Source organism: Haliaeetus leucocephalus, unplaced genomic scaffold (genome assembly GCF_000737465.1).
Source record: "Haliaeetus leucocephalus isolate CR32 unplaced genomic scaffold, Haliaeetus_leucocephalus-4.0 Scaffold184, whole genome shotgun sequence".
NCBI classification, from domain to species: Eukaryota; Metazoa; Chordata; class Aves; order Accipitriformes; family Accipitridae; genus Haliaeetus; species Haliaeetus leucocephalus.
In genome coordinates, this window is record NW_010972620.1 from 13,643,231 (window position 1) to 13,669,862 (window position 26,632).

Genomic DNA, 26,632 nt, shown 5'->3' on the forward strand with positions numbered 1-26,632 from the left:
TTTATACATTTAAGTAATGCTGAAAAAATTATTGTTCAGAGAACCCATTCTAAACTTATCTATTCAGAATACTCATACTCACTGTTTTGGAATCATTGTGTTGATGTTTCAGGCTTCCCACGTGGTCTTACAAAGCTTGGCTTCTTCCTTCTTAGGAGAAGTCTTATTTTTCAAGGGAGATCACTGCTAGGATATTATAAAGCTACCATGAATGTTTTGTAATAATGTATAAAAAGTGTATACTCCCAAATATATGCATTTTCCCAGAGGAATGAAAAATGTTTTGTAACTTCGGACATTTAGTTTCACGATGCAGTGAGCTCAGATACAAGTTTATTTTGTAGCAAGAGGAATATGAAGAAAAACGCTGACCCACATAGGTTTTATGTGATCATTATACATTATTTCTTGTGGCAGTAGAGTCCTGATGCCCCAGTCAAAGCCTCAAACCCCTTTGTACCGCGGACTCCAATATGGAGGAAAACCAGAGCCACACCCTGCCCAGATGATCCTTTTATTTGAAGTTTTGACAAAACTGCAGGTGACTGGAGCAGGCGTTTGGCTAAGTCAGGAAGCAAGCGCGTTTTGGCAGGTAGCTTAACAATCTCAGAAGCCCCAGTTACCAGCTGTCTAGCTAATACCAGATATAGATATATACAGAAAGACCCCAACTAAAAGAACGTTTCAGGTTGTCTAAATATAAAGTAGTTAGCATATAGTGTACTGCTGAATAAATGAATGAACAGTTTAACAAAACAAGAAGAACAAGTTTTCTTGCTTTTGCACAGCCCAGTCCAAGAGTTAAAGGTGAAACCTAATAAATTTTTTATTTGTTTTGTTTTAGAACGTCAAGCGTGTACATCTATGGCTGGCTCCAGCGTCCTTCCCTACAACGTGGCTGGTATCAGCAAAGAGCTGATCGAACTGCAGCACCTCATCCAGTTCCCAGAGGAGGTTGCCAGCATTCTGACTGAGCAGGAGCAGGAGCTCTACCGGAAAGTCTTACCCATTGACTACCTCTGCTTTTTAACCAGGGATTTGGGTAATGCTGAATGTCAAAGCAAGCTGCCATCTATTAAAGCTTCCATATCTGCTACTATTCTTTCTTCTGCCAATGGTGAACATAATGCTGTAGATGATCTTGTGACAAGGTTTAATGAGGTAAGACAAAACTTCTAACTTACTTTTCATAAAGGTTATTACCTGATTTGCAGGTTAGTTACTTCCTTTATCTCTCAGAGCTGAATTTAGCTGTAATGACAAATTTTTAAAACGTAAGTTAAGATGACCAGGGGATTTAGCTAAATTCCACTGAATTTAATATTAGTTATGTGACCGATTTGCTCAGTGAGTTTGGAAAACTGCAACCTAGGTTTTTCTTGCACGCTGTAAAGTAAATAGAAAGAAAGAAATTACAGACCTGTATTTTTTTGTATTTATAATGACAGTATGGGGTATACTTTCAGTCAGTTTATTATTTTGTTCAGGAATTGGAGTTTTATTTATTTGGTTTGGATTTTTGTAGGCTGAGCATGATCTTAGGACTCAGCACAGAAGTATTGTAAATTAGAAGTTTCTGTATTCTGTATAATATAACTACACTAATCTGCACTATTCATTTATTTATTTATTTAATCTCCACGTGTGTCTTGAATGTTGTTGTACAAAGAAGTGTCATTTGGCATGACACATTTCAGCCAAATCGTGAGTTCTTTACTAAGATTTTACTTTATTTTTAGTAAGGTGATCTTCTGATGAGTTTAATAGAAAATTGAGCAAGGATTGAGAAAACTGTAAAAAAAATTCACCCCCAAAACCCAACCCAAAACAAACCAACCCCCCCCCCCCCCCCAAATAAACCCTCAGGTTTTAGCTGCAGAAAAAAGGAATAATTTCTTTCTTCCTTTTTTTGTGTGAACCATATGCAATGTTAGCAGTTTCTAGATTCGTAAGTGGAATAAAATGGAGATAGTTTTGACTTACGCTCTTTTAGTTTGTTATCCACTGCATTCTTGTGCTTTAGTAAGAGATGAAAATTGTGCAGGTATCAAAAAAGACAGCACAAAATTAAGTAGATAGAGCAGAGTATGTATTAACCCCCAGTGAAGTTCCTGCTTCCTGGGCGAATAAGAATCAATGACTGAATATTTAGCGTGTTTCGAACTGTTCTTGCATGTTACTTGCATGTTACTGAGATTTAGGAACTAAAATAGTGTAAATATGTTGGTTTCTCTCACCTAATTCTATTACGGCAACATAAATAAAAAGTAGCGACTACTATATTCAGTCTTTAGACAGAGCCGAAAAATTGTTTAAATTAGCTCTAGTTACTGTATTTAGGAAAACACTGTGGCTGGTGTATAGCTGGAGAGGAATCTAGCTGCTGACCCAGTGAGGGTCCTCCTTCCTGGGGTGTTTATCTTACGGTGATCACCATAGTGAGGGCAGTGGGAAAAATGTGAAGCGGTCAAGCTCTAGGATGACCTGGTGAGGCACAATGCCAGAGAAGTTTGTTAGGACATTTTGCAGTTGGCTGTACAGATTGGATTGACCATCATGTGTTCTGACACTGAACAGTCACAGGATTGAAGAGCAAGTAGGTGGTGAAGAAGTCTTGTCAGAAATGACTAAGACTATTCTATATCAATGAGAATTTTAACATTAAAGTTGCCTTTTGGTAAAATAGTCAACATTATCTTTTAGTGTTAGAGGTTTGTGACTTTGCAATTTTTGTAGTCTATCATTACTTGTTTGGTAATGCTACAGGATGATTTTTCATATAATTTGAATTAATTCCTGAATATCTGGTGCTTAGATTATATAATATTTAGTGCAATGGATTATTTTAAATATAATCTGGAATAACTTTTTTTAAACATAGATGCTATATGTTTAAATGGAGTTATTGTACAATAGTTACCACTTGTAATAAATCACTGTTTTGCTATCTGCTTTATCTTATGGTGGAGTATATCAGTTGCCATAGCAAATCACAAGCGTGAACTTTCAAAATGGCTTTGTTTATAAATGGCAAGAAAATTCTTGTGCAAAGAGTCATGCTTTTTTTGGCAAAAGTCAGTGAGCACTTGCTGATTTTTTTTGGCATTGCCTATAGGAATACTGAAGTGTATTTGTAATGTGGGAGCCAGAATGACTTTTAGGATGACAGGCTTCTGATACGTAATGGGAAAAAAATCATCTCATGCTGTTGTTCTGTTAAATGAGCAATTACAGTATACAGAGGATTTTTCATTAAAGCAATATGATTTTAGTAATTTTTCTGGCACTACATATTAATGAGCAAGTTATAACACTTGTTTAAAATGACAGTCAATAATTGCTGTTTTGTGACACAAAGGAACTTTATTTAATAGAAAAAATACTGACATTTTCATGGAAGCTTAGATTGAATGAGGGCTGCAGGAATTATAAAATAATTATTATATTATATTATAAAATTATATTATAAAATAAATTAATAAAAATAACAGATTAAAATATTTTCAAATTATTAAAATATCTTTTTAAAAGTGAGTTTAAGTGAAAAGTAGGGGAAAAATTTGGTCTTACTGAAATAAATTTTACTAGTATTATTTACTATTTAAATTCCAGTAACTCGCAGAAACCCCCATTCATGACTGAGGTTGCAAACTCCCACTGACTGCAGAATGCAAGGTCAAGCATAGATAGTGGGAAACATCACATGGTTCCCTTATAATTTAACTATGTTTGCTGTTACAAAACTGTTGTTTTCTAGACGTGAATGATTTAAATACTGTTACTGGTGAGATACATAGAGTATGAATATCTTGTAATAATTTGTTTAAACCTTTCTATTAAACTATTGGTTAGTGTTGCTTAATACAAATTACGGTATTTAGACTTCAGTGGGGTCTAAAAGGTATAGGAAAGACTTACACAGGAGAAAGCACTTATGGTGAGGTCAGCCTTAAGCGTTTGGCATGGAAACGGTCCACAAAGAATTGCAGACTGAATCAGAAATCAGTTGCCCTCTGCAGTAGGTAAAATTGGTACTTGAAGGCAATTACCACAGCTCAATGTGCAATAAATAACTGCTGTTATTTTTTCTACTCAATTCTCATTTGTGGGAAAGCATAATAGTGGGCATACTGTCCAACAGTGGATGAAGCCCGTAAAGTGCATTTTCTTTTGCTGTATTACCTGGGTAAGGTGTTTTGACTTAAAGTACTGGAAGTGATTCAGTGATGACATTAATGCTGATGAACCATCAGGAATGCTTCCTAAAAATTTTTTTTTCTGTAGAAAGGCAGGATGACAGTAGCTGGAGCTTTTGCCAACTTCAGTGTTTCGTTATTATCTGTAGTTTGTTTTAACATCTTGAGAGTCTTGCAAGATTTCTGAAAATTATTGGGTCTTTTAGTATGACGATGGAAATACATTTTTGTCAGATACTCTTGTTCTGGGATAACAGCTTTGTGAGCCTGGTGAGAGGAGCTGAAAAGTGTAAAAAGGATTAAAAAAAATTCAGAAACCAAGCTGAGAAGCATATAGTGAGAAATCTGCATCACAAGTAACTCAAGGAGAAAAGCTGTGGTTGTGTCTCAGGCGAGAAGGACTTTGCATTGAAGTGGGATGCGTGAGTCCGTTCCTTGACGAAGGTTGAATAGTCTTTTGGCCAGCCAGACATTAACTGGTATCTTAGTGTTACCAAGTGACAATGCAAAAAATAAGTTGTGATAGGTGGTATAAATTTAATTTGTGGGCCTTGCCTGATTTTTTTTTTTTTAAATAGGAGCTCTATTCCTGCTTTAAAGGCAAGGTAGCCAACTTAAATATTTAGGAGAGCTCCTTTGTTACTGTCTTTGTCGCAAGGTTTCTGCAGCCTGCTTACACCTTGCCTGAAGAGCCACATAATTTGGTTTTAACCTGCAACAATCTAACAATAGTTGTCATAATGTCAGTGTCTGCTCAGGGTGTCAGTGGACTCAGTCCTCTATATTGTGGAAGAGACACAACTCATTTACCTCTGGGAGCTGTGATAACACCTTGCCCCAGTTTTTGTGGCTTTAGTGAGTGCTTTGACCTTAAATTCAGGCGTATGGCAAGGAACTCTACTGCAGCTGGAGAGCCCTTTATTTGTCACAGAAACTGTATGAAACTAATAACTGGGTGGCTTTTGTTTCTGATATATGAAGATCTTCAAAAAATAAACAACAAAGATTTGAGAAATGGATAATCTTGAATTAATATTCACAAAAGATGGCAAGTGTAGCACTATAGATCCTCTTCATGTATACATTTTTTCTTTTCACTGTCAAGAATGACAGGGAGAAAAATTGTAGTAGTGTAAGGAGTGTAGAGACATGAAAGATGGATAGCACAGGTTAAAGCTACTGTCAAGTGTTCCATGAATAGTAGCAGAAACATGCAGCTGGCAAATCCTGTGCTACTGAGGCTGGGAAACAGAAACTGCCTTTGTTTAAGAGAGCGTGGTTATGGCTTAGACCTGACATACAGTTACTAGAGGGGATTCAGGCATTATGTATTTCCCTGTATCTTTTCTCGTCATGGGTTTCCAAGTATCAGTTTATTACTTACTGTGGTAATCAAGGTCGGTGCCACGACAAGGAGCTTGAACACCCAATGGCTTGTTTCAGAAATATGTTGTGAGAAAGGTCAGTCATGAATGATCTGCTTGAATCCAACCAAATGGGTTGGAATACATTCTTGGATTGTATTTCATTTGTATTTTAAAAGTTTTGGGTCATTCCAGCTCTCAAGTCTGTACAGAAATTCACAGGGAAATAAAATATTCACAGGAAAATAAGAATCTTATAATCTGCTAATGTTGCAGTTTCTCTGCAGGATTTACTATCTCTGATGGAGTTTTCAGACAGACGGCATTTCATATGACATATAGCCCAGTCACTTAAGATTGGTAATGTTTGCATATATAGACATGTTTTTTCGGGTTTTGCTTCCCTAGAGGTACTATAGAAAGATGATAGTCATGGTGAAGATTGCCACTGCAGTTTAAATAACTTCTGTAATGCTGCTATAGAAAGCCTGGTCACTGCTGTTTAAGAAATGGTAAAAGGAAAAAGTTTAACTGCTGTGCTTTTTAGACCCCAGATATGTTCCTAAACTTTCATTGATCCAGTGCTTATCCTAGTTTTCTAGGATGGCAGTTTGTTGTCTCAGCTGTCATAAAGTTTCTGTGTTTTGACCTCTTGTCTCTGTACTGTATAGAAAACTTAAAAAAAATTCTTTGTAATATTTCAGAAGACATTTAAAGGAGAAACTGAAAACGTGGAAAGTAAAAAACAAAATTACTTAAAGCATTGTAGAAAAACTGGGCACCAGAATGAATGGATCCTGTTTTTACTCTCACTTTCTTCTTGCAACAGCCTGAGGTTTCAAATGATCTCAGAGAAAGGGAACGACATTTCTGTCTCTTTAACCTATTTGACCTGAAATTCTGTTTGTGTTATACATCTTGTTCCTATGGGTTGTTTGTTTCCTTACTTGTTAGTATCAGGAGTTCTCTTACTTCTTTATAAATGTTTTGAAGACAACATTCAGATACTCTGAATGCATTTGGTTCAAATTAGAATATTCTAAGTTTTTTTCCAGTTCTGGTTTTATTGCCAGAAGACAGTAAGGAAAGCCTTCTTTAAAAGATGGACTTCTCCTGTATTTTTAGACAGTGTATACCTCCAGACTTGGAAGTGTTGCGATATAGGAATTAACATCTCTTTAAATCTTTTTCAAGTAGAGAAGAATCTTTCTGTATGTTTAAGGATGCATAGTGTCCCTATATAAAATAAGAATAAATACATTGCTGAGGTAGATGTATTTGAGAGAAAAAACTGTGCGTCTGTTACATGTGCCAGTTTATAGCATGTAACTTTGATTCAGTAATTAATTCAGATTTACAGGAGTCAAAGAAGCAAATCCACCTGTAGATATTTCAAATATTCTTAAATGTTTTAGCTTTTTAGCTTTTTTTTTTTACTGTGCTAGAAGAATTTAAAGCTATTTTTTAGCCTGTGATACATCTATACAGGTAATTAGAAGGTATTTTGCTTTTCGGTTTTTATTTATCATGAAGATTTTAGGCTACACACGTTCAGTATCACCAACTATAAGTAAAGCCCATAGTCTTTAAAAGTTTAATTAAAACTGTAGTTATATGATAGTGGAGGCTTAGGCACAACATGTACTCATCAGCAAGACACAGCTGATATTTCATTTGCTTCTAATAATATCAAATTGATCATAGAGTCTTGTCAGAGCAAGGCAGTGGATCAAGCTAAAGACAGATATTCTTTCCTGTTACTAAATGTAATTAAAAGCTGATTCTGAACTAGTGGCTAGCGTGGGAAGAGGAGAGTGAAATACAGTAACATCTAGCTTTGCAAAACTATTGGCTTTTGGATTCTCTAAGACTGTGCATGTAATAATAGTAGTAATATATTTTTCTGCTCTGATAGAGCACTGACTACCAGCGGTTTAGTTTTCATGGATATATAAAAACTGTGGGAGGAAACTATTAAGGAGATTCTGCAGAGTTAGCAGAGCCCTGGTAACTGGGAAGAGATTAGGAAAATGGTACCTAAATGTGTTTTGGGATGCTGAGAACTGTAACAACATACTTTTTTCCATCTCTTTTTGTTGTCTACTGTGCCTTTCTGTTCTTGGGCACCTGTTTCTTTTTCTGTATCTTTACCCTTCCAGTCTCTTGCACGTTTATGGTTTTTACTCCCAGCCACTCTTCTGTCTCTCGCCAGCAAAGCAAACACAGAAACACAAGTTCAATGTACATGTTGTAAACATTTATGTTTATGTAAACATTTTAAATAATTCCAAGCATTGCTTTATATAAACATGAAAGGAGTCTCTTGTAACTTGATCTTTCTGGCCACAGCTTCAAGTAAAAGAAAAGCCATAAAAACTTAAAACAAAATGAAGCATTTAATTTTCCATGTTGAGGTATGTGTGCAAAGCAATTGTGATGTCTTAGATTAAAAGTTGCACCAGATAGAAACATCATTCAAACAGCTGTCTGAATGTAGTCCCACTGTGGAACTGAAAATGCAAAATAAGAAGTTCAATACATAAGGTGATTTTTTTGGAAAGATTGAATTGCCAAAAAATAAGCTAAGAAGGTAAAAATGTTTGAACTGCTCCAGTATAGCACTGCTACTGGGGTGGTTTCATCATGCACTAAGTCATTCTTACATTCAGTAAAGTTAATTAAAAATATGGCTATTTAGGTCACTAATTGATGATAGTTTTATCTTTGAGGGTTTAAGTTTGTAAGTTTTCTTCATTGTTCATTTAAATCCTCACTAGTAAAACAGAGACTTATCATTTTACTGAAATAATGGAATGTAAATAAATATTGCGCTCTGTCTCTTAGTTCAGCATTTTTTTGCAATGCCTAAATGGGTTTGCATAATACTTTTAAAAAGATTATGTTTGTACAAATATCAAACTGTTTCCAGTCCTTGTTTGGAATAGTGTTTAATCAGATTTAAAATGGTAAATGTTCTTTGTAAGGTTATATAATTTCAGTCAAGCATGTACAGTGAACCATCTGTTCATAAGATATGCAATTTAAAATACTCAGATTTTAAAAATGCATCTGAAAATTATGTTGCATATTATACCAAAAGCCCCAAAATTTTAATAATGAAACTTTAGTGAAACCCATGTAAAATAAAGCAATTCTCTGTTATATACTTTGATTCTTATATTCATTGGTATGCACTGATGGGTTTGTGCAGTTAGCAATACAAAGGAATTCTTTGTAGTAGCTATGAGTGCTAATGCTGCATACTGCTAGTGTTTTAAAAAGCCTCATAAATATGAATCTGCTCCCTATAGTTTTATAAGAATAATATACCCTTGTGGAAAGACTTTGTAATGTTGTGAAAGGTGGATTTAATTTTATTTTTTTTTAAGAGGGAGAAATCAGAGTACACTGATATACTAAGAATTCTGCTTTTAAACAAGATAATGTAGGTTTTTCCCTCTTGCCATAAATACTGCGTGATACCTGATGAAGGTTATTTTATCTGATGGATTTTTCATGTTCTTCAGATTTTACTTAAATTTCTTGGGTTTATAAAACAAAATTGTTAAAACCAGAATGGCTTGGTTAAATGGGTTACAGACTGTCATGCTTATCCTTTGGATACCTGAAAAATCAACTTCTTGTTTTGTATTCAGAGACTTCTCATACACATACTTTTATTTCGTCAGTATTAAAATTGCTTGCTTTCTTGCTCCAGTGTAGGCAGTAGTTAAATCAGCTACAGTTTATTATGAAGATATCCGTGGCTAGTTTTTATATGTTAGGTGTTAGAGAAGGTATGCACTGTCATCTTACTTTATGGTAAGCCAAAAGATTTTATTTTACTTGCTAGCAATGGTAAGTGTTAAACTTCAGGTAGACAGCTGTGTTTGCTAATTTCACCTCTGAAAGCTGCATCTCTCAAGTATTATGAAGTTCCTAAAAAATGTAATACAAAAATAGAAGACATCATTTCTTCCATGTAGCATCACCCACTGAAGTATGTAGCTTGGGAATTGCTGTAAAAGCCTTATAAACTTAAGAGTTGGGGATATGAGTGTAAAGCAGTACAAATGACAAAACACTGGGCTTTGCCGGTGGGGATTCTTAATAGTTTCCTCCCTTAATACCACCCCTGTATTTACATTCTGATCAAAGTTAAACAATAAATTAAAAAAAAATAATTGCAGAATATGTTCACTAGCAGCTCCAGAAAGGATAGTAAATAATTTATATATATATGTCTATATATATATATAAATTATTATAATCTCTAGTATTAGAGTAAAAGAAGAAAAGGAGTCAAGTAAATCCATGGTAAATTTAGGGATACAGTTAATAATTCAACATGCATTAAGCTCTGTTCCATCCTGTGCACTACATGGAGCAGGATTCCCATAGAGTAAATGGCAAACCGTCCTGTAGCTCACACTTGTGAGGACTTTAAGGTCATGTGCCATACCTTGAGGATCAAGTTCCATCATGGGTGTCTCTTTTAAGTCCTTCATATTTTATTAGTAAAAGGAGCTGAGCATCAGTAACAAGCTATATCCTCCCCCTGACAAACTGGGAGATTTTTGCCTGCATATAGACTTTAAATCAGTGGTAGTTCAGTGATTAGGTAATCAAAAACATAGGCTTATATTATTTTTTGAATGATTGATATAGATTTCCCATGTTTAAAAGTTCAGGGTGGGCTTGTTTATTTTTTGTTAATAAAACTCTGTAAGTTTAAAAAAAAAAAATTCCTGCTATTAATTCTGACAGTTGAGTTATAGGAACTTTTCTGTCAAATTGCCTTTTTAAAAAAAATACAAATGAAAAGGGAAATCTAAAAATCAGAACAGAAATATCTGGAGTCTTCTGGGAATGTGATGACCTGGAAAAGGAAGGTTTGTCTATCCTAAATAAAGGTCTCTCATTGCTACAGCTGTGAAAAATTTCAAGTTGAAACATCGAAGGAGACTCAGTTACTGACTTAAAAATATTCGCAGTGTGTTTGAAGATTAATGCTGAGTTATAATATGCCTTTCCCAAATGCATTAGCAATATCTAACTTAAATTTATTTGAAAACTTTGGTCAAAGTAAGATAAGCCTAAAAACCTAAAAAAGAAAAGTTTATTGAAAAGAACAGATTTTAGTGCAGTTAAAATAGTAAGGGGTGATATAAAAAGATAATTTCAAAAGTCCTAAAATTGTACAGATCTTTTTGTACTTCTGTGCTTGAGGTCATTGCTTAGCTACGGTTTGCATTGCCCGGACATCTGATACAGATCCTGTGTGTTCAGACTCAGATTTGAAGGAGGCTTCTGTACCTCTGAAAGTTTCCAAAAGAGGCTACTTTACAATGTATCCGAAATTACTTTGGCACAATGTTGTCAGTGCTTCTCTGTATTAGGGCACCAGAAAATATTTAAGTCTTAACTAAGTATCTATTTGATTTGATTTTGCTTGTTTAGTACTTTATACTAGTATGCAGTAATCCTGAAGGTGACTCATTTTTATCCATCTGAATGAAAAGACAATGTTGTTATCAACTTGTTTAAGTGGATCATGTTTTAATTTATGACTTTTCTTGTGTCTCACAATCATGTGGATTCTAGTAACGAAGCCAGGATACATTTTCTCATACTTTTCAGACTCAGCAGCAGTGCAGCGGAAATCTAATTATAGGTTTGCTGTGATGATTTCTGTTCTGAAGGGAGTTTAAAATGAGTTACTTAAACAGAACTATGTAAGTTGAGTGTGGAAAAAAAAAAGTAAACTAAGGAAATAATGACAATATGTCAATATGTAGATTGTGATCTGACGTTAAAGCGATATCTAACACAAAACCCAGGTCCAAAAAGTGTTACTGCTCGTTCTGAGGAATACCGGCAATGTATTTTGATCTTCTTGGCAAGGCTACTACTGCGCACTCTTTTGGCTGGGCTGTGCTGCCTGTGGTCCCGGAGCTAGCTAGTTCAGGCATTGCCTGAGCTGCGAAGCCCCCATGTTTCTGTCGTGGCAGCCTGATGACTAGGGAGCTTGCTACCTGATGGTACTTCATCTTCAGGTTAGATGCTCCTCAGTTGTGATGCAGCTGGGGAGGTAGCTCTGCAAGCCAACCAAGAATGAACTTCTGGAAGAGGAGGTGCCGTTCTGTATCCAGCTGGCTGAAGTGTCCAGAAGTTGGAGCCTGCCAGGATGGAGCTTGCCTTTGCTCTCTTCCCCCTGCTAGGAAACCCCTTTTGAATGTAGAGATCATACCCGGTTTTAGTGACAGAGAAGCTGTGCTGCTCCAAAATACTGTCTGTGTTACTTGCTTGCCAAAGTGGAAGAAACAGGGTTTTGAGTTGAACTTCCAGGTGAATTCCGTAGCCGCCAAGAATTAAGTACATATACAGAGTTGTTCTCTGCTTTTCTTTTGTGTGAGGTGCATCTAGCTCACATGTACACAGACAGCATCTGAGGAACCCCACTTCTGAACTTTCATTTGAATGAAGATCTTGAAAAGTTTGTTATTTCTTGAATATCATCTGTGCAGAGGAAGTTTATACATCCTAGGCAGCAGAAATGTAGTATATGCATTACCAAGTATTTTCAGGATCCAGTGGCAGCTATACAGTCATTTGAGAATGTCAGTGATTCCTGTGGAGGCACACCTTTGAGGATATACTCTGGACTGCTCACATATTTATCAATAAGTCAGAAAATTCAAGAGTATGTTTACTAAGTATTGTTTAATGAGTGTATGTTTTACTTGATATACTTAAGTTTCCTCTAAGCTGTCATACGTGATTTTTTCATAAAGATCTCAGTCCTTTCAACCTACCTGCAGTTCAGTGTTGTTTGTACGTCATTCATTTTATCTGTGGCCATTATGAGTAATCATCTCAAATTAATGTCATACTCAAGCTATTCCAGTATGCGTTTATTGAAGAGCTTTAGAATATTGTTCTTCATGATAAAGTTCTTGGATCCATCAGTTCAATCTGCCTGGGTAGAATAAAATCTTCAGGGAGTTCAGAGCTGGGAAGTGACCTCAGTCAGCTGAGGTTCAGCTTCAATTTTCTGCTCCTTTAAAGGCTATTGATTCAATGAGGTCTCCCACCTTCAAAACTTCTATAAGAAAAATCCCCCATGGCATTTTAAGTGGATAACTGCTAGTTCTGCTTATGAATTCTGTGTTTGTTTCCTAGCTGGGCTCCAGGACCACATTTAATTTTTGGGAAATGCCCCCTCAGCTCTGTTACCTGACTGAATTCTCTTCCCTTTCTAGCTGTCTTCACTAAAAAAGCTAGGAGTAGAAAAGCTGTTGCAGATGTTAGGCATAGCACTCAGCAAAAACCTCACTGAATGAAAGGAGATGACCTTTGTTCACAGCTCCTTTCCTCTGCTCCCTCCTTTCTGACAGCACTGTTGCATTTAATTATCTCTGTTCTAGTTTCAGACTGATGAAACCTTCCAAGAAATCAGTTTTGGGGTACCAGGCTATTATGCTTTTTGAGAAGCCCATAATCCCACTTTCTGGGGGCTGTATAATGCATTCCGATCAATTAACCAACAGTCTCTGAATAATTAAAAGAAAAACCTTGTGGAGACCCAATGCTATTCAGAACCGCCAGAAAGGTCAATTTATACTCTCGCTACTGCTAGATGTGGCATAAAAGAACTGTAAGTCGAAACAGTCTGTAGCATATGTAGAGGAACAATTCTGTTTCATTCCTAAGTTCATCAACACATAAAAAGGTATGAATGAAATTTGCCATTATCTGCATCTGACTGAAGTATCCCAGCCTACTCCTCACACTTTTCCTGATCTCAAGGGAATATGAAAATACTGAAGTTTCTAAAGCAGGCACATTCATTATTTTTCAGGAGTGGGTTGTATCTTTAGATGCTCAGTTCTGTCTCCTGATTCTGCCCAAGCCCTTATATCTGCCTTTGCCCATTCTGTTTTAAAATTTAGAGATTCAGACACTTTATTTTTCCTTCTTGTTTAGTGCAAGATTTTTTAAATGTTTTCTACTCTTCCTGTAATTCTGTTCTTGTCCTGCAAGAGGAGTGATCGTAAACTTCATGGGAGACTACTGCCTTTTGCACCCTTATTTTGCTCTTACATATACATATGCCATCTCAAGGCTGCAAAGGCTTGTTCATGTTGACCTTTATAATTTTTTGTTTGCTTTTACAGAGTGTTTGTAAGAGTTCATCATAACTGTTTATAGCAGTCCTAAACTCTCTATTAAATAAAATTTCAACAAGTGACTGTCCTAGTTTCAAGGTTTCTTCTTTGTGGGGAATCTGAATTCAGTTGCCTTTTTAGACATTTTTTCAGTTTTGATACTCTTTTCTCCTGCCCATTACATCTTTAGTACCTTAGATTAAAACAGATCTGTTTAATTATATTACTCTTTAAAATGTTTAAACACATATTAATCAAACTGTCATTACCACACTTGGTATTTCATACCAAACAAATATTAATTTTTTTGTGAGATTGGATGTTTAGCGTTTGCATTCCCTAACAGAGCCATTTCTGGAAAATGTGAATAATACCCAAAACCAATATGTAATTTGATTGCAGCATATACGAACAAATCTATGCCAACCTTGAATCACAGATTTAACTGTTTTGTTTCACAATTTCTGATTTTTTTTTAATGCATTTATTTTATTACCTTTTATTCTGTTTTGCCCTTGTTTGACCCCTGTGTCATGCAGCGCTCTGGGGTTTTTTGTATTTTTCCATACGTTCATGCTCTTCAGGTATGCACTTCTTTGTTGATTCAGTTTTTACATTTAGAAATAACCAATTGAGCACTTCAAATACAATTTCAGCTAAATTCAAATTCTCATTCAGAGCTGGTGCAGCGATTGGATGTATCTTGTATAGGGCAGCCAATATTAATAGTTTTTATTTATTTATTGTTGTATTGTGGCCTCTGCAGTGGCAGCGCATTAAGGCTGTGTTTGGGAAAGCTTCTTGAGCATGTTTACATGTACAACATCGGACTCTGGTACTTGTTCTACCTATAACCTCTGTACCTGTTATCTGCTCCTAATCTTTTCTATTGTTACATGTTAGTTATAAAAATGTACAGTAATTACTGAAACAGTAGTTAACCTGTTTTCTTTTGATTCTCACTAGACTTGAAGCGAGTTTCTTCCAGCTCTTGCCTATCATACCCAAGTTGTTCGATGAGGGCTAGAGCAGGTGGAATGCTGTTTCTTAACAGGTCCATTGTCCCATTTCACATCCCATTAGAGCATCTCCATCCCCATGGTATGCACTCCCAAGTATGTCCTCACTGCATGAAAGAGAGAATGATTTTGTCACCTTATTTCTTCAGGAATTCAGTCTTAAAAATCTGATTTTTTTTTTACACACTTATGCATTGCATATATTGGAGCTCTGGCTGTCTTCTTATCTGCGCATTTCTCATTTATTCTTCTTGATTGATTTGGGCATCAGGAAGATTAAATAGTAACTTAGATTTTTCATATTCTTTGACTGTTCTCCCTCAGGAGTGAGAGGCTCTGAACACTGTGTCTGTATAGACTTGCATAAATGGAAGCCCTATATGTTTTTAGTGTTTTTTTTTTCCTGTTAGTACTAATGCCCTTACATTTTATTTCGCATGCTTGGTTTTTTAAATAAAAGTCTATGCCCCCTGAGGGGTTAACTAACATCTTCTACTTTTTATAAGCCTCTCCCCACACTGGTATTGTCTGTAAACACTTGAATCCTTCAGGACTAAAGACTGGAACTTGGTGTCAGTAAACAAATCATGTTTATTGCTTCCTAAGTGTTTACACAATGACAAAAATCAAGCCCCCAGGGAATCATATTGTAAAAAAGAGCAGTTGGTTTAAATTAGGTTTCCATGTGAAATATAGCTACTTTTTATGGATGTTGTGGGAACACAAACTGGAAAGAAAATCTGCACACTGATGAAATGAAGGTTTGATTTTTTTATTTGTTTAAATGCAAACAGAATCATGTACTAAGTTAATTTCTGATTCTTGCATTAATGAATCACTGAACAGAAGTTGGTAGTATGGTCACACTTAGGAAGGCGGAGGTTTTTTTGTTTACTTCATTTGTGATCTTGCAGACAGATAATGTGAATTATTTTAAATGTTCAGTGCATATAGGAATTAGCAAATTTTGTACATTAAATACAACTACCAGTTTTGTGAAATTAAGTGAAAATAAAAATTGCAATTTATCAACTTTCACTGTCCATGTTGTAAGAACAAGGGTTATTCAGTGTGAGGCTGAGATTTGTAAGCTATGTTAATGAGAATTTACACTGCAGATCTCTCTGGCAGCTTTAGAAATCAGCACTACCTTAAGCTTTTTCTTCTGTGGCCTGAAAGCATATTCAGAATATCTTATATTAGGATACCGTAGTTTTTTGTTTGATAAAAGTATTTCTAGAGCAGTTAATGATTTTACTGTTGTAATGTGAGTATGTTTGTGGGTGAGGTGTGTTTGCACTGCATACGTGATTTGGCCGTAAGTGTATAAGTAGAATTTTGACTGATACCCTCCTGACAGAAGGAAACCAAAAAAACCCATGTTATCCATCAAGTATGCATGAATGCTCCAAATGACATTGCTTTGGCTGACTGTACTGTCCATTTTATTTTACAAGGTGAGCTCGTGGGTTACCTGGCTGATCCTGACTGCAGGTTCTATGGAGGAGAAACGAGAAGTCTTCTCATATTTAGTACATGTGGCAAAATGCTGCTGGAATATGGGCAACTACAATGCTGTAATGGAATTTCTGGCAGGGCTAAGGTACTGGCAACTTTTTTTGTAAATGGCTTTTCAGTGATAGATTACACTGCAGCTTCTGTTAAGCAGATGTCTCTGGAGAACAATGGACTAAACAGATATCTGTGGCTAAATCACATCATCTCACCCTGTGACTTTCTAGTAATCCCTTTTTGGAAAAACGAAGCATGCTAAAAGCTGTTTTTTCCAAAATGCTCTGGAAAGATCATCGGTTTTCCTGGTACATGCTAAGTATGTTACATTAGAAAACGTAATTTATTTTTTTTTTAAACAGAAATTTTTAAATGTGAAAAGAAGATGGGAAAGCACTTGTGGTTTATCTAATCAACCAAAACTAATGTAACTTGGGGTTGGAGTTTTCAGAACACAAGTGAAACATAATCATTCTAAAAGGGTCATTCTTACATTGTAAAAAAAACCTGAAACCAACCCAAAACAACAACAAAAAATTCCAACAAAACCAAACAAACAGCTAAACCTCTTTTCTTAACCCCTTCAATTTACTTAAACTGACTGATGTTGAGACCTCATGCTGCTGTGGTGTTACATAGCCAGACCTGTAGTGTCTCCAGGAGAAAGACAGAGTATGAGGTTAAAGACGGTTTGTTGCTAGCTTTCCTACAGAATTGCAGCTTTTTGGGGGGCTGGGTGAGCAGGAAAGCAGTGCCTTTGCACTGGCAGTTCGGATGGCAGCAAATTGGACTGAACAGGGGAGAGTTAAGATCAGATTTCCCAGCTCTTAGCTTTGAGCCTCTTGGTATATCGTGTTGGTGTAACAAAGCTTCAAAGTGTATTGTTGCTCTTTTTGCTTTAGTAAGGATTCTTATTGAGCTATTTGTTTACATTTTTGGCATATAAACCACATTTGAAACACTCATAGGTGTGGGGAGTCTTTTTGAGCAGAATGCATCCACAGTCTCCAAGCCATGGAAGTTGTGAGGAAAAATGCAAAGCCAATTAAGGGCTTAATTTTCTCTCTAATGCATCTGCACAGTGCAAGGGAAAGAGAAGAGAGGAAGACTAGTGCTGATTAGCAGTGTTTCTGGGACCGGGACAGAAAGTGGGGTTGGGGATGTTCTACTGTTAATGTTTCTACAGACCTTTTGGTATGTCTGGGGCCAGGGGTGGGTCGGAAGGCCATATCATTGCATAGACATACAGCTCAGAAGGTGAGAGAACTCCCAGAGGTACTCGCAGTCCTCGGGGAGCATCAGGAGCTACTTCTGTTTGAAATCAAAGATTCTTTTCATCTGCAGCACTGCATTGGTGCCTGAGAGCTGGAACATGGTCCTGACTTACTTGTTTTCATCAAAATAAATAATTTATTTTGTGAGTTAAATGGGAAAAAAATCAATGTAAATTATTTTAAATCAATTTAATTAAAAAAACCCAAACAACCCAACAACTTCTGCTAACTTTATGGATTATTTGTAATACAACTAAAGGAATTTGTAATAAACCATCTGGTTTATCTTTATGCCATTTCCTTAATCTTTTCTTATTTCTTCCCAGGCCCTTATAAATTTAAGGCAATGACACAACGAAAATATTAGAAAGCCTGCTTGTATGTCTTATGCAGGTGGGCTTTTATTACAATGTCAGATGTTATTCCAGTAGATCAGACTGCTTGTTTCTCCTTTTCAGTTTTGTTCTTTAATAATTTAAAAGGGGGAAAATGGTCCACTACCCAGAATTTTCATAAAAATAATAAGCTTGATTTCATTCATTCATTTCTCACTAATGATGATAATTTCCTCTATTACATATATGCTGCGGGTGTTGAACTTGAATGTAAATTGTTTTTAATTTTTTTAATAAATATCGCGATCTCTTCTTGCAATAGGTCAAGAAAAGTTTTAAAAATGTGGCAATTTATGGACCAGTCTGATATTGAAACTATGCGAAGTCTGAAAGATGCTATGGCACAGCATGAGTCATCATCTGAATACAGGAAAGTGGTCAGCCGAGCACTCAATATTCCAGGCTGTAAAGTTGTTCCTTTCTGTGGTGTATTTTTAAAAGAGCTTTGTGAAGTTTTGGATGGAGCATCAAGCCTCATCAGACTCTGTCCACGATATAACTCCCAGGATGAAACATTAGAGGTAAATGAGATTGATATTCTAAGAGGTTATGTTCATAGCCATCCAGTGCTTTATTTTATATTATTTTATTTTATATGAAGGCATCATCTAAGTAAAGTTTTCTAAACCACTGTTACTAGACCGTTCAGTTACATGGACCTCAATTTAATGCCCATAGTTACTGTAGCAATTTAGATTTGGTTGTTTATACCTCGGTCAGTATTGGAGTACTGAGAAAGTAACATTAGTACCAGAGGAGCATGTTTATACTTCTGGTAAAATAAGCATGTAAATCCTTAAAGATGTAACTATTTTCTGTTAAATGCTCTGACCTTCCACTTAACTCATTGGGAATTGGAAGGTTTTCAGTTCCTTAAAAATGGAATTCAGAAGCTCAGTGGATCAAGCTTCTCCTCTGTGAAAAGAAGCAATTCCTTTGAGTTTTATCATTTTGGTTTTAAAAGAAAAATGCCCGTTACAAGAAAAGATGAAGACTGAGGCTTTTAAGAAGTTTTCAGGAGTTATTGTAACTTATGTTACTTGATTTATGCAGTGATTTGGTCCGTTTAGGATTGGAAGTAGGTACGAAATCCCATTAGGAGCTAATCGAAATATATGCTAAATATTCTTAATTCTTATAAAAATTTCTCCAGTGAGAAGTAGATGACACAATATCCTATCTATTACTGTACTGATCTTTTAGATATCTCTAGTTTGTTTCAGATTACAGCGGACAAGATAATTTCTTGCAACGAGTAGGCCAAGATGGTTTAAATAATCCAGAAAAAGAATCAACAGCAAACAATATCTTTCAAACTATTCGGAGCTGCAATCGCAGTTTGGAATCTGAAGAGGTTGAAGATAATTTTAGTGAAGGGAGCAGTTCAAGAAAAAACTCTCTAAAGGACAAATCCCGGTACCAGTAGGTCTCATTTTATTTTCTGTCATCACCTTTATGTTTCATTTTTTTAATATTTAATTTTCTTTTACCACGGCTTACTTTTAGAAATAAGGTTGACTTTAACATCTTCCCTTGTATTTATCCTCTTCCAATTCAGAACTTTTCTCCCCTGCAGTTATGCTAAGTATCTGATACTCAAATGCTTGGAAACTCTCTGTATAGTTATATTTTCCCTCATGATGTAATTACTTCCTCTCACGATAAGGGTAAATCCTTTTTGTCTTACACATAGAGCTTTAAAAATCCACAGTTACGATTACAATTTGGTCTGTGGTGACAGAAATAGCACCAGGACATATCTGTTATCAGAGCTCAGAACATTATATTCTGCATGCTCGGGCAGTGTTCTGCCCCCTTGAAAATAAAGTTTATTTATTATCCTTCAAAAGACCTCTTCTTTTAAGGACATGTTCGTTTGAGGCTTTTAAATTATATCCAGAAAACATTTGTAAGTCAGTACACATTTTGAATTTTCAGATTCCTATAGTCCTGTTATTTTGCATAGAAGTTTACTTAAATTGTGCCCCATGTAAAAAAGCCCAGTGTTCAGTAATCTCAGATTTTCACTTCAAGGACCTGGTATGGCAAAGTTTAAGACATCAGTTGATCTTCTAGAATGTTGCTTTGCAGTGAAGTTGCAGCCCATATAGACGTAGGTGGGTCAGCTTTAAACTAAGTAACCATGTTAGAGTAACTTCAAATTAAGTAACAGAACTGTACTGTTCAGAGGTGAAGCACTGTAAAATTACATGAGGGCTTGTATACAAGAGCATGCTTAGGTCACTGTTTGAGTTATTTTGTTGATAATGTGTATCAGAAATATCCATATGTTCAGAAGTATCCAATGTATTTCAGCTACTTACACATAAAAATCTAATAAGTGACTGCCTGAGAAGGAACTACCATCTTCCTGTTTTAAATGCATTTATTTCATTAACATGCAATTCTAAATTTCATTTCAAATAAATAGTCATTATTTCCTGAGAGAATGGTTTCTAATAGAATTATTCACATCTGGCTTTAGTTGCTTCTGGAAAGTGGAATGGTAGATTAAGCCAAGAAAGACAGACCCACTTCTCTATCCACTTATGTTGTCTATTGACTTCAGTTCAAATACTTTCTTCCAGGAATTATTTTTGTTAATTAATATGCTTTAAAATCAGCTAGCAACTCACAGTTCAAATGGAGAGTAAGCTAGGGAAATCAACATTTCTCTTGGATGAACAAAGTAGAATTTAAATATAAAAGAACAGTATGGAGAAAATGAAGTTCTCTTTGTTATCTGTTTATGAAATCAGTTCTTGGTAAATTAGTTAGTTATGCTTTATATTTAAATATAATCTAGTAAGTTCCACTCTAAAGTAGGAATTAAATGCAAAACCCCCCCCCCAAAAACCCACTAATATGACACTGAAATGAAAGTTTAAAATTTAAATGAACAAAACTGCAGATAGGTAATTAAAGTTATGTTTCCTGATTCAGGCTACTAACTGCTCAGTTATTAGTATCTGTAGTTCTGGTGCAGTAAGTACTGATTTTAACAGTATAATGACTTGTAGAAAAAGACTTCTGAAAGTATTAATTTAGCTCAAGTACCTCATAGACTTTGGAAGTTCCTTATTCACATGCCATCTCTTTCCTGGGCATTCAGGGACCTGAGTGAGGCACAGGAGCAAATTGCTGCAGAGGCAGAAGGGCTATATTCTGTTGTCCCTGTTGTATGGAGGTTGCAATGTTTGGTTTATTTTTAATGCTATGAACAACTAAAGAGTTCTAAGGGAGAAACTTAGGTCTCTTTCTTGTGAGACCTAAGTCATACTGCATACAGTATTATAAAATCTAAATTATATAATAATTATGTATTACCTGATAATCATAGTATTGTGGTCATAAAGGCAGAAGAATACACCGTATAACATGTTTCTCATTACTTTAAAATTGCAAGGAAGATTTTCAATTAGTTTGCATTTTGCTGATTTGCATTAGTATTGTGGAACATGAACCCACCAAAGCTGGTAGGTTAGTTTGATTTGAAGAAAAAATGAAAGGCATCTAATAGAATCAGTGCATAGTGGGTATAATTACTTTCCCAGTTGTGTTAGCAAACAAAGTCTATCACTCTGTAATCAGTGACCTGTCTAATCACCTTGAATTTCTGTACATGCCAGATAAATATCAAACTTTAATCTTTATTAGAACTCCATCTTGACAGTTCTCAAATAAACAAAGGTAGGTAGGAAAAGCAAAAAATTTCAAATCTGAAATACAGTTTCTATAGAATTGTTAACCAAATGACCTCTTAAGATACTCTAAACTTTGATGCATCACTTTATTAGCCTGATCTCATCTTCACTTTTAAGCTTTCCTAATTACAGTAAATACCTTTTAAAATAATAGGGGAAAAACTCAAGTTTTTTTTCTTTTTGTACCCCGTGCATTTTTTCCCTCTAAAACTGAAATCTGTTTTAATGTTTCCTTTATCTTTTCTTTTCATTTCCTTGCATCTCAGTGCAGCACATATAAAGAAAGCTTCTGATTCAAACCGAGTTCTGTAAGTGTGTTCTCAAGAACTGATAGCTGTGTTGCTTTTGGCAGCTCATGTCAGAGGTTATGTTTCTGGATATGATTACGTGTGTGTGCTTGGCTTACCTGCTTCTTGTACATTTTAATCTGCAGCATGCCAGTGCTATCAAATGTGAAATAAGGCATAAACAAAGCTCTGCCATTTCTGTCTCCACTGTACGAGACTCCTCCAGCCATCTAGTCTCAGAATACATTTTCTAGAATTTTTGCAGAGACTTATTTGATTGTTTTGAGGGCATGGGGGAGAAAGAGCTGCTTTAGTTGTTTAATTTGAAAATCTTAATCTTGTATAATACAGGTAAATATTTTAATGTACGTGTGTCTGGTAAGACTCTGGTAAGACAGTTTATACCAGCTCAGTTCTAATGCATGACCTTTATTTTTAGGAAGATTTCTTAAGGAAATAGAGCTACAGTTAAGGCTGATATAACTATTCTGCCTGTGTAAGCCCCTCACCATAAGCAATAAATCCTCAGCCTGTTGGCCACTTTTTGCTAGATTTGGTGGAGAGGTAGAGATCTCACTGATTAATAAATTCATAGAGGAATCATTAGAATTGATGTATGGAATAAGGGAAGGATTAAAATTAATTAGTGCTCTGGGTAGAGAAGAGTTTGAGGAAGAGCTCATGGTTATCCATGCTGTTTAGGTTAAGGAGATAGTATGTGTGACTTGGAACGAGGCACAACATGAATCGGCTTTTGCTCAGCTGGTGGGACGTGGGCAGGAGCTGAGAGTACTTTGGCAATATGAAGGGGAAGTACTGAGGGTATTAGGACAAGATGCCTTGAAGAATATGCAGAGGAAGCTGGTTTGGATTTTATTGGCCGGATATCCTTAGAAAAATGTGCTTCATTAGTTCTGCTGTACACAGAACAGTTTGCTCTTTTTTATGTTCATTAAAGCAGTATCAAAATATTGAACATTTTGTGCATTCATACATGTTAGAAGCTTCTGCAGGGAAGAAATTCTATTTAAACTACCTCATTTATTAGTTCAGCATTGTTGCTCTGTATCTGCTGTTTCTAATTATGGTAAAATATTTCAAAAATTTTGGTTGCTGCGTACAAGTTTCATGTTAATATTTTGCTTAAGTAAAATTAAATTTTCTAATGGAAAGTATCTGATCAAATTCTTGCTGCATTCTTATGAGGAAGGTATGTATTTTAACCACTATTTTACAAGTGTTAATCAGAGAATTTATATAATGTGAAAGCTCTGCACATTAAGTCAATAGTAGAACAGAGATTAGAAGTCCTGTCTTCAATCCAGTAGATACTGCTAACAGTTTCCACATATGGTACTTGATATTTCAACTGAAGCTATCTTATGCTGTGGATTTAGAAACTGGAATCACTTGGCTTTAAGATCCAAACAGATGGTTTTTATTGTTAATCTAATGTTTGGTAAGTTCTAAGAAAATATAATTATATTGTTGCAAGAGTAATAATTAATTGTAGCAGCATCTATTAATTAATTCAAAATTGCAATAACATAAATTGTAATAATGTAAAAACTACAGATGCTCCTGTAAGTCCAAATTATATAGTGATGATAGTATTCTTTTTAGTTAAACTAAAGCAGAAAAAAATTCATCGATCATAGCATAAATCAGCACATGTATCACTAAATATAAGTCTCTCATATTTGTTCACATGCAGATTTATTATTGGAGATCTTTCAGATTCTGAAAGTGATATATTTGAGCAGTTGAAGGAATGGGACACAAATTCAACAGAAGAGCAACAGAAGGCTTTCTGCCATGGAATAGAACTCATACCCTGGTACGTGTTATCCATCAGGGCTGATGTCCATCAGTTCATGCAACAAGGGGCAACCGTCATTCACTATGACCAGGAGACACATCTCTCAGCACGTTGCTTTCTTCAACTTCAACCTGATAATAGTACCTTGACTTGGACAAAACCCACAACGGTTTGCCCTGCAAATGCTAAGGCAAAACTGAGTGTGCTGGGTAATACTGCTGAGCTTGGCAAATACCAGTTGCTTGCTAATACTGGACTGGTGGAAGGTTTTTTGGACTTGTTTTCAGCCAAGGCTGTATATATGGGACACTCCGGCATTGATATGCACACTGTGTGTGTTCAGAATAAACTTTGTAACATGTCCCTTGAAGAAAATGGTATAACAATACTTTATGGACTTCAGACTACTGATAATAAGTTGCTGCACTTTGTTGCTCCAAAATACACTGCCAGAATGCTGTATGATGGATTGCTGGAATTGACTAAAGCTGTAAGAAAAATGAGGAGATTCCCTGATCAAAGACTACAGTGGCTACGGAAACAGTATGTCAGCCTTTACCAGGTAAAAGATGCTGTGATTTTGTATAAGAAAAGTTCAAAGATGTCAACAACTTAATTTAAAGCAATTAGTTTCTATTATAAGTAAGCTAAGATTAAAGATGAGCACCAAATCTCCAACTTCGTAACATGGCTTAAGTCAGGAAGATCTGATCCTCCACATAATGTTCTGTCAAACCTTGCATGTTTTCAATACTCTGAAGTTAAATCTTTTTTTATTTTGAAGCTCTTCATATGTTTGGCGTTTTGGAATAAGTATTTTATTAAAGAAAAAGCAATGACTGTACTTGAAAAGGGTGCTGAAATACTGAGTGATGAGAGCTAAGGCCAAAAAAAACCTCAAAATAGCAAACAAAATAGCCCTTTGGTATTCATGCAGTAATTAAAAATTGCCTCCTCTTGATGTTTTGTCTTTCATTCGTTCCTTAGAGATGTCTATATTATTGCTTAAAAAAATGTGTCTGTTCTTATTCTCCTTGTTTTGTTAACGCTGAGAATTTTTGTAGGAGGATGGAAGGTTTGAAGGCCCAACCTTGGCTCAGGCTGTTGAACTGTTCGGAGGCAGACGATGGAGTGCAAGAAACACAAGCACAGGAACTCTCACCAAAAGCACCGAGAAACCTAGTGTACAGAGAAACAACACTCTGGGAATAAGCGCAGCTAAGAAAAAGAAGAAAGTACTCATGAGGGTAGACTGTTTTGTTATTCATGTATTTTGTTGCTTATCTGGCCGACTTGTTTCCTTTCTACAGTTACTGTGTAGGTAACTGTATTCTGAACCAGAGAAAAGAAATTAGATGATAATTTTAAAACGTTTATTGCAGTATCAGGTTTTGGGCTTACTGTTTTCCAATAATTTGGGGTTTTTTTCTCATGCTTGAACCATTCTCAGGACATGTGGGCACTGGGGCTAACAGAAGGGGACAGAATCTTGTTGAGATCTTTAGGTGCTACCTCAGGATAAAGGTAAAACATTGGTGGTAATAAAAATATTAATGTGCAAAGTGACGTTTGGAAACTGGTGTCAGTTTCTTTCTCCTTTTTGTTTTCATGTTCCCAAAAACATCACCACAGTTATTCTGCCTCATGTTAGCACGCAGTTTTATCTTATGTAGGTGACAGGAACACAGGACTTTGTCTGGCAGTCTCCACTCTTTTCCTGGACTCAACCACTTTCACCAATAGCCAGGAGAGACGAAAATGGAGGGGCTAGTAGCTCTACGCTATCCATGTGTTCTAGCGGGCAGGTGGGGGAGATCCTCAAGTGACAAGATCCATCCTCTTTAGGGCTCCTGTGCACCAGTGGAATAGTGTAAAACCAGCTGTACCACTTTAGACAGGCGCAATCATTGTCATCTTCTGTGTGATGTCAAACTGAGGTAACACCTAATGGTCCCACACTTCACTACATATCCTGTTTAAGTTGTCTCTTCTGCTGGTATCAGCCTTACAGGAGCCTGTTTCATAAAGAATAGCTGATTTATCTCATGGTTTCTTACAGATTGCACTGGTAAAGAATGGGAATAGTAGTGTTTTGGGATGTTTATTATGGTGCTCATTATTTCTAGGGTGAAAGTGGAGAGGCCACTGATGATGAAATGGCAACTCGGAAGGCCAAAAGCTGTAAAGAATATCGTAATAGAAGTGGTTCGGATCCTCAAGATATTGATGAACAAGAAGAACCAGGTAGATATATCGCTTCAGTACTTAAAAGTTCCTCAGGGTTTTGCTCAAAGTCTTTTTATGTAGACATTTTTTTAATGGTGTTAAAAATACATTTATGATATAAAACTACTTTTGCAGTTGAAACTCCAAACGCTATAAATTTTTAAATTAATTTCTGTAGTTGTTCGTGATTGTTCTTTCATTTAGTTTCAGTAGAACTTCCTTTCCATTCAGATGAAATGGGTATGTAAGTGTTGTTCAGAATGTATCTTTTTGACTATCTTGGGACAAACCTAGAATCCCTTTAGTGTCTTACTATGTGTTAATGAATTGTGATATAAATCTCCTGGACAAAAGCATTTTTATTGGGCCAGATGTTGTAATTGTGCTGCAAACTTCTGTTTTCTCCATAGATCACAATATTATTATTAATGCTTCTCCATCTAACAACCTGCCATCAAGAAGAGCTCACTCTCTGACAGCATCTGGATCTCCTAATTTGGGAGCTACAACATCTTCACCAGCAAGACCGGTCTCCTCTCCCGTAATGTCTTCAAGCAAGAGTCAGTCTAGGTAAGGACAAAATCAATGCTTTGATTTAAAAAGAAAAAAGTTACTGTTACTTAATTATCATCAAATGTGGTTTTCATGCCAAACTGATGAAAACTGAC

The 26,632-nt window shown here is 35.9% G+C and overlaps 1 protein-coding gene across 1 annotated transcript in view; it reads left to right on the forward strand.

The window, feature by feature from the left end:
- The window catches only part of PLCE1 (phospholipase C, epsilon 1), a 134,702-nt gene that overhangs the window by 76,863 nt on the left and 31,207 nt on the right, over window positions 1-26,632 (forward strand). Inside the window, exons 3-11 of the mRNA XM_010564937.1 lie at window positions 845-1,161; window positions 16,205-16,350; window positions 18,191-18,449; window positions 19,142-19,350; window positions 21,899-21,940; window positions 23,634-24,300; window positions 24,803-24,985; window positions 25,865-25,982; window positions 26,375-26,534. Of these exons, the coding sequence (XP_010563239.1) occupies window positions 845-1,161; window positions 16,205-16,350; window positions 18,191-18,449; window positions 19,142-19,350; window positions 21,899-21,940; window positions 23,634-24,300; window positions 24,803-24,985; window positions 25,865-25,982; window positions 26,375-26,534 (2,101 nt within the window). The remainder of the gene's footprint in view (window positions 1-844; window positions 1,162-16,204; window positions 16,351-18,190; window positions 18,450-19,141; window positions 19,351-21,898; window positions 21,941-23,633; window positions 24,301-24,802; window positions 24,986-25,864; window positions 25,983-26,374; window positions 26,535-26,632) is intronic.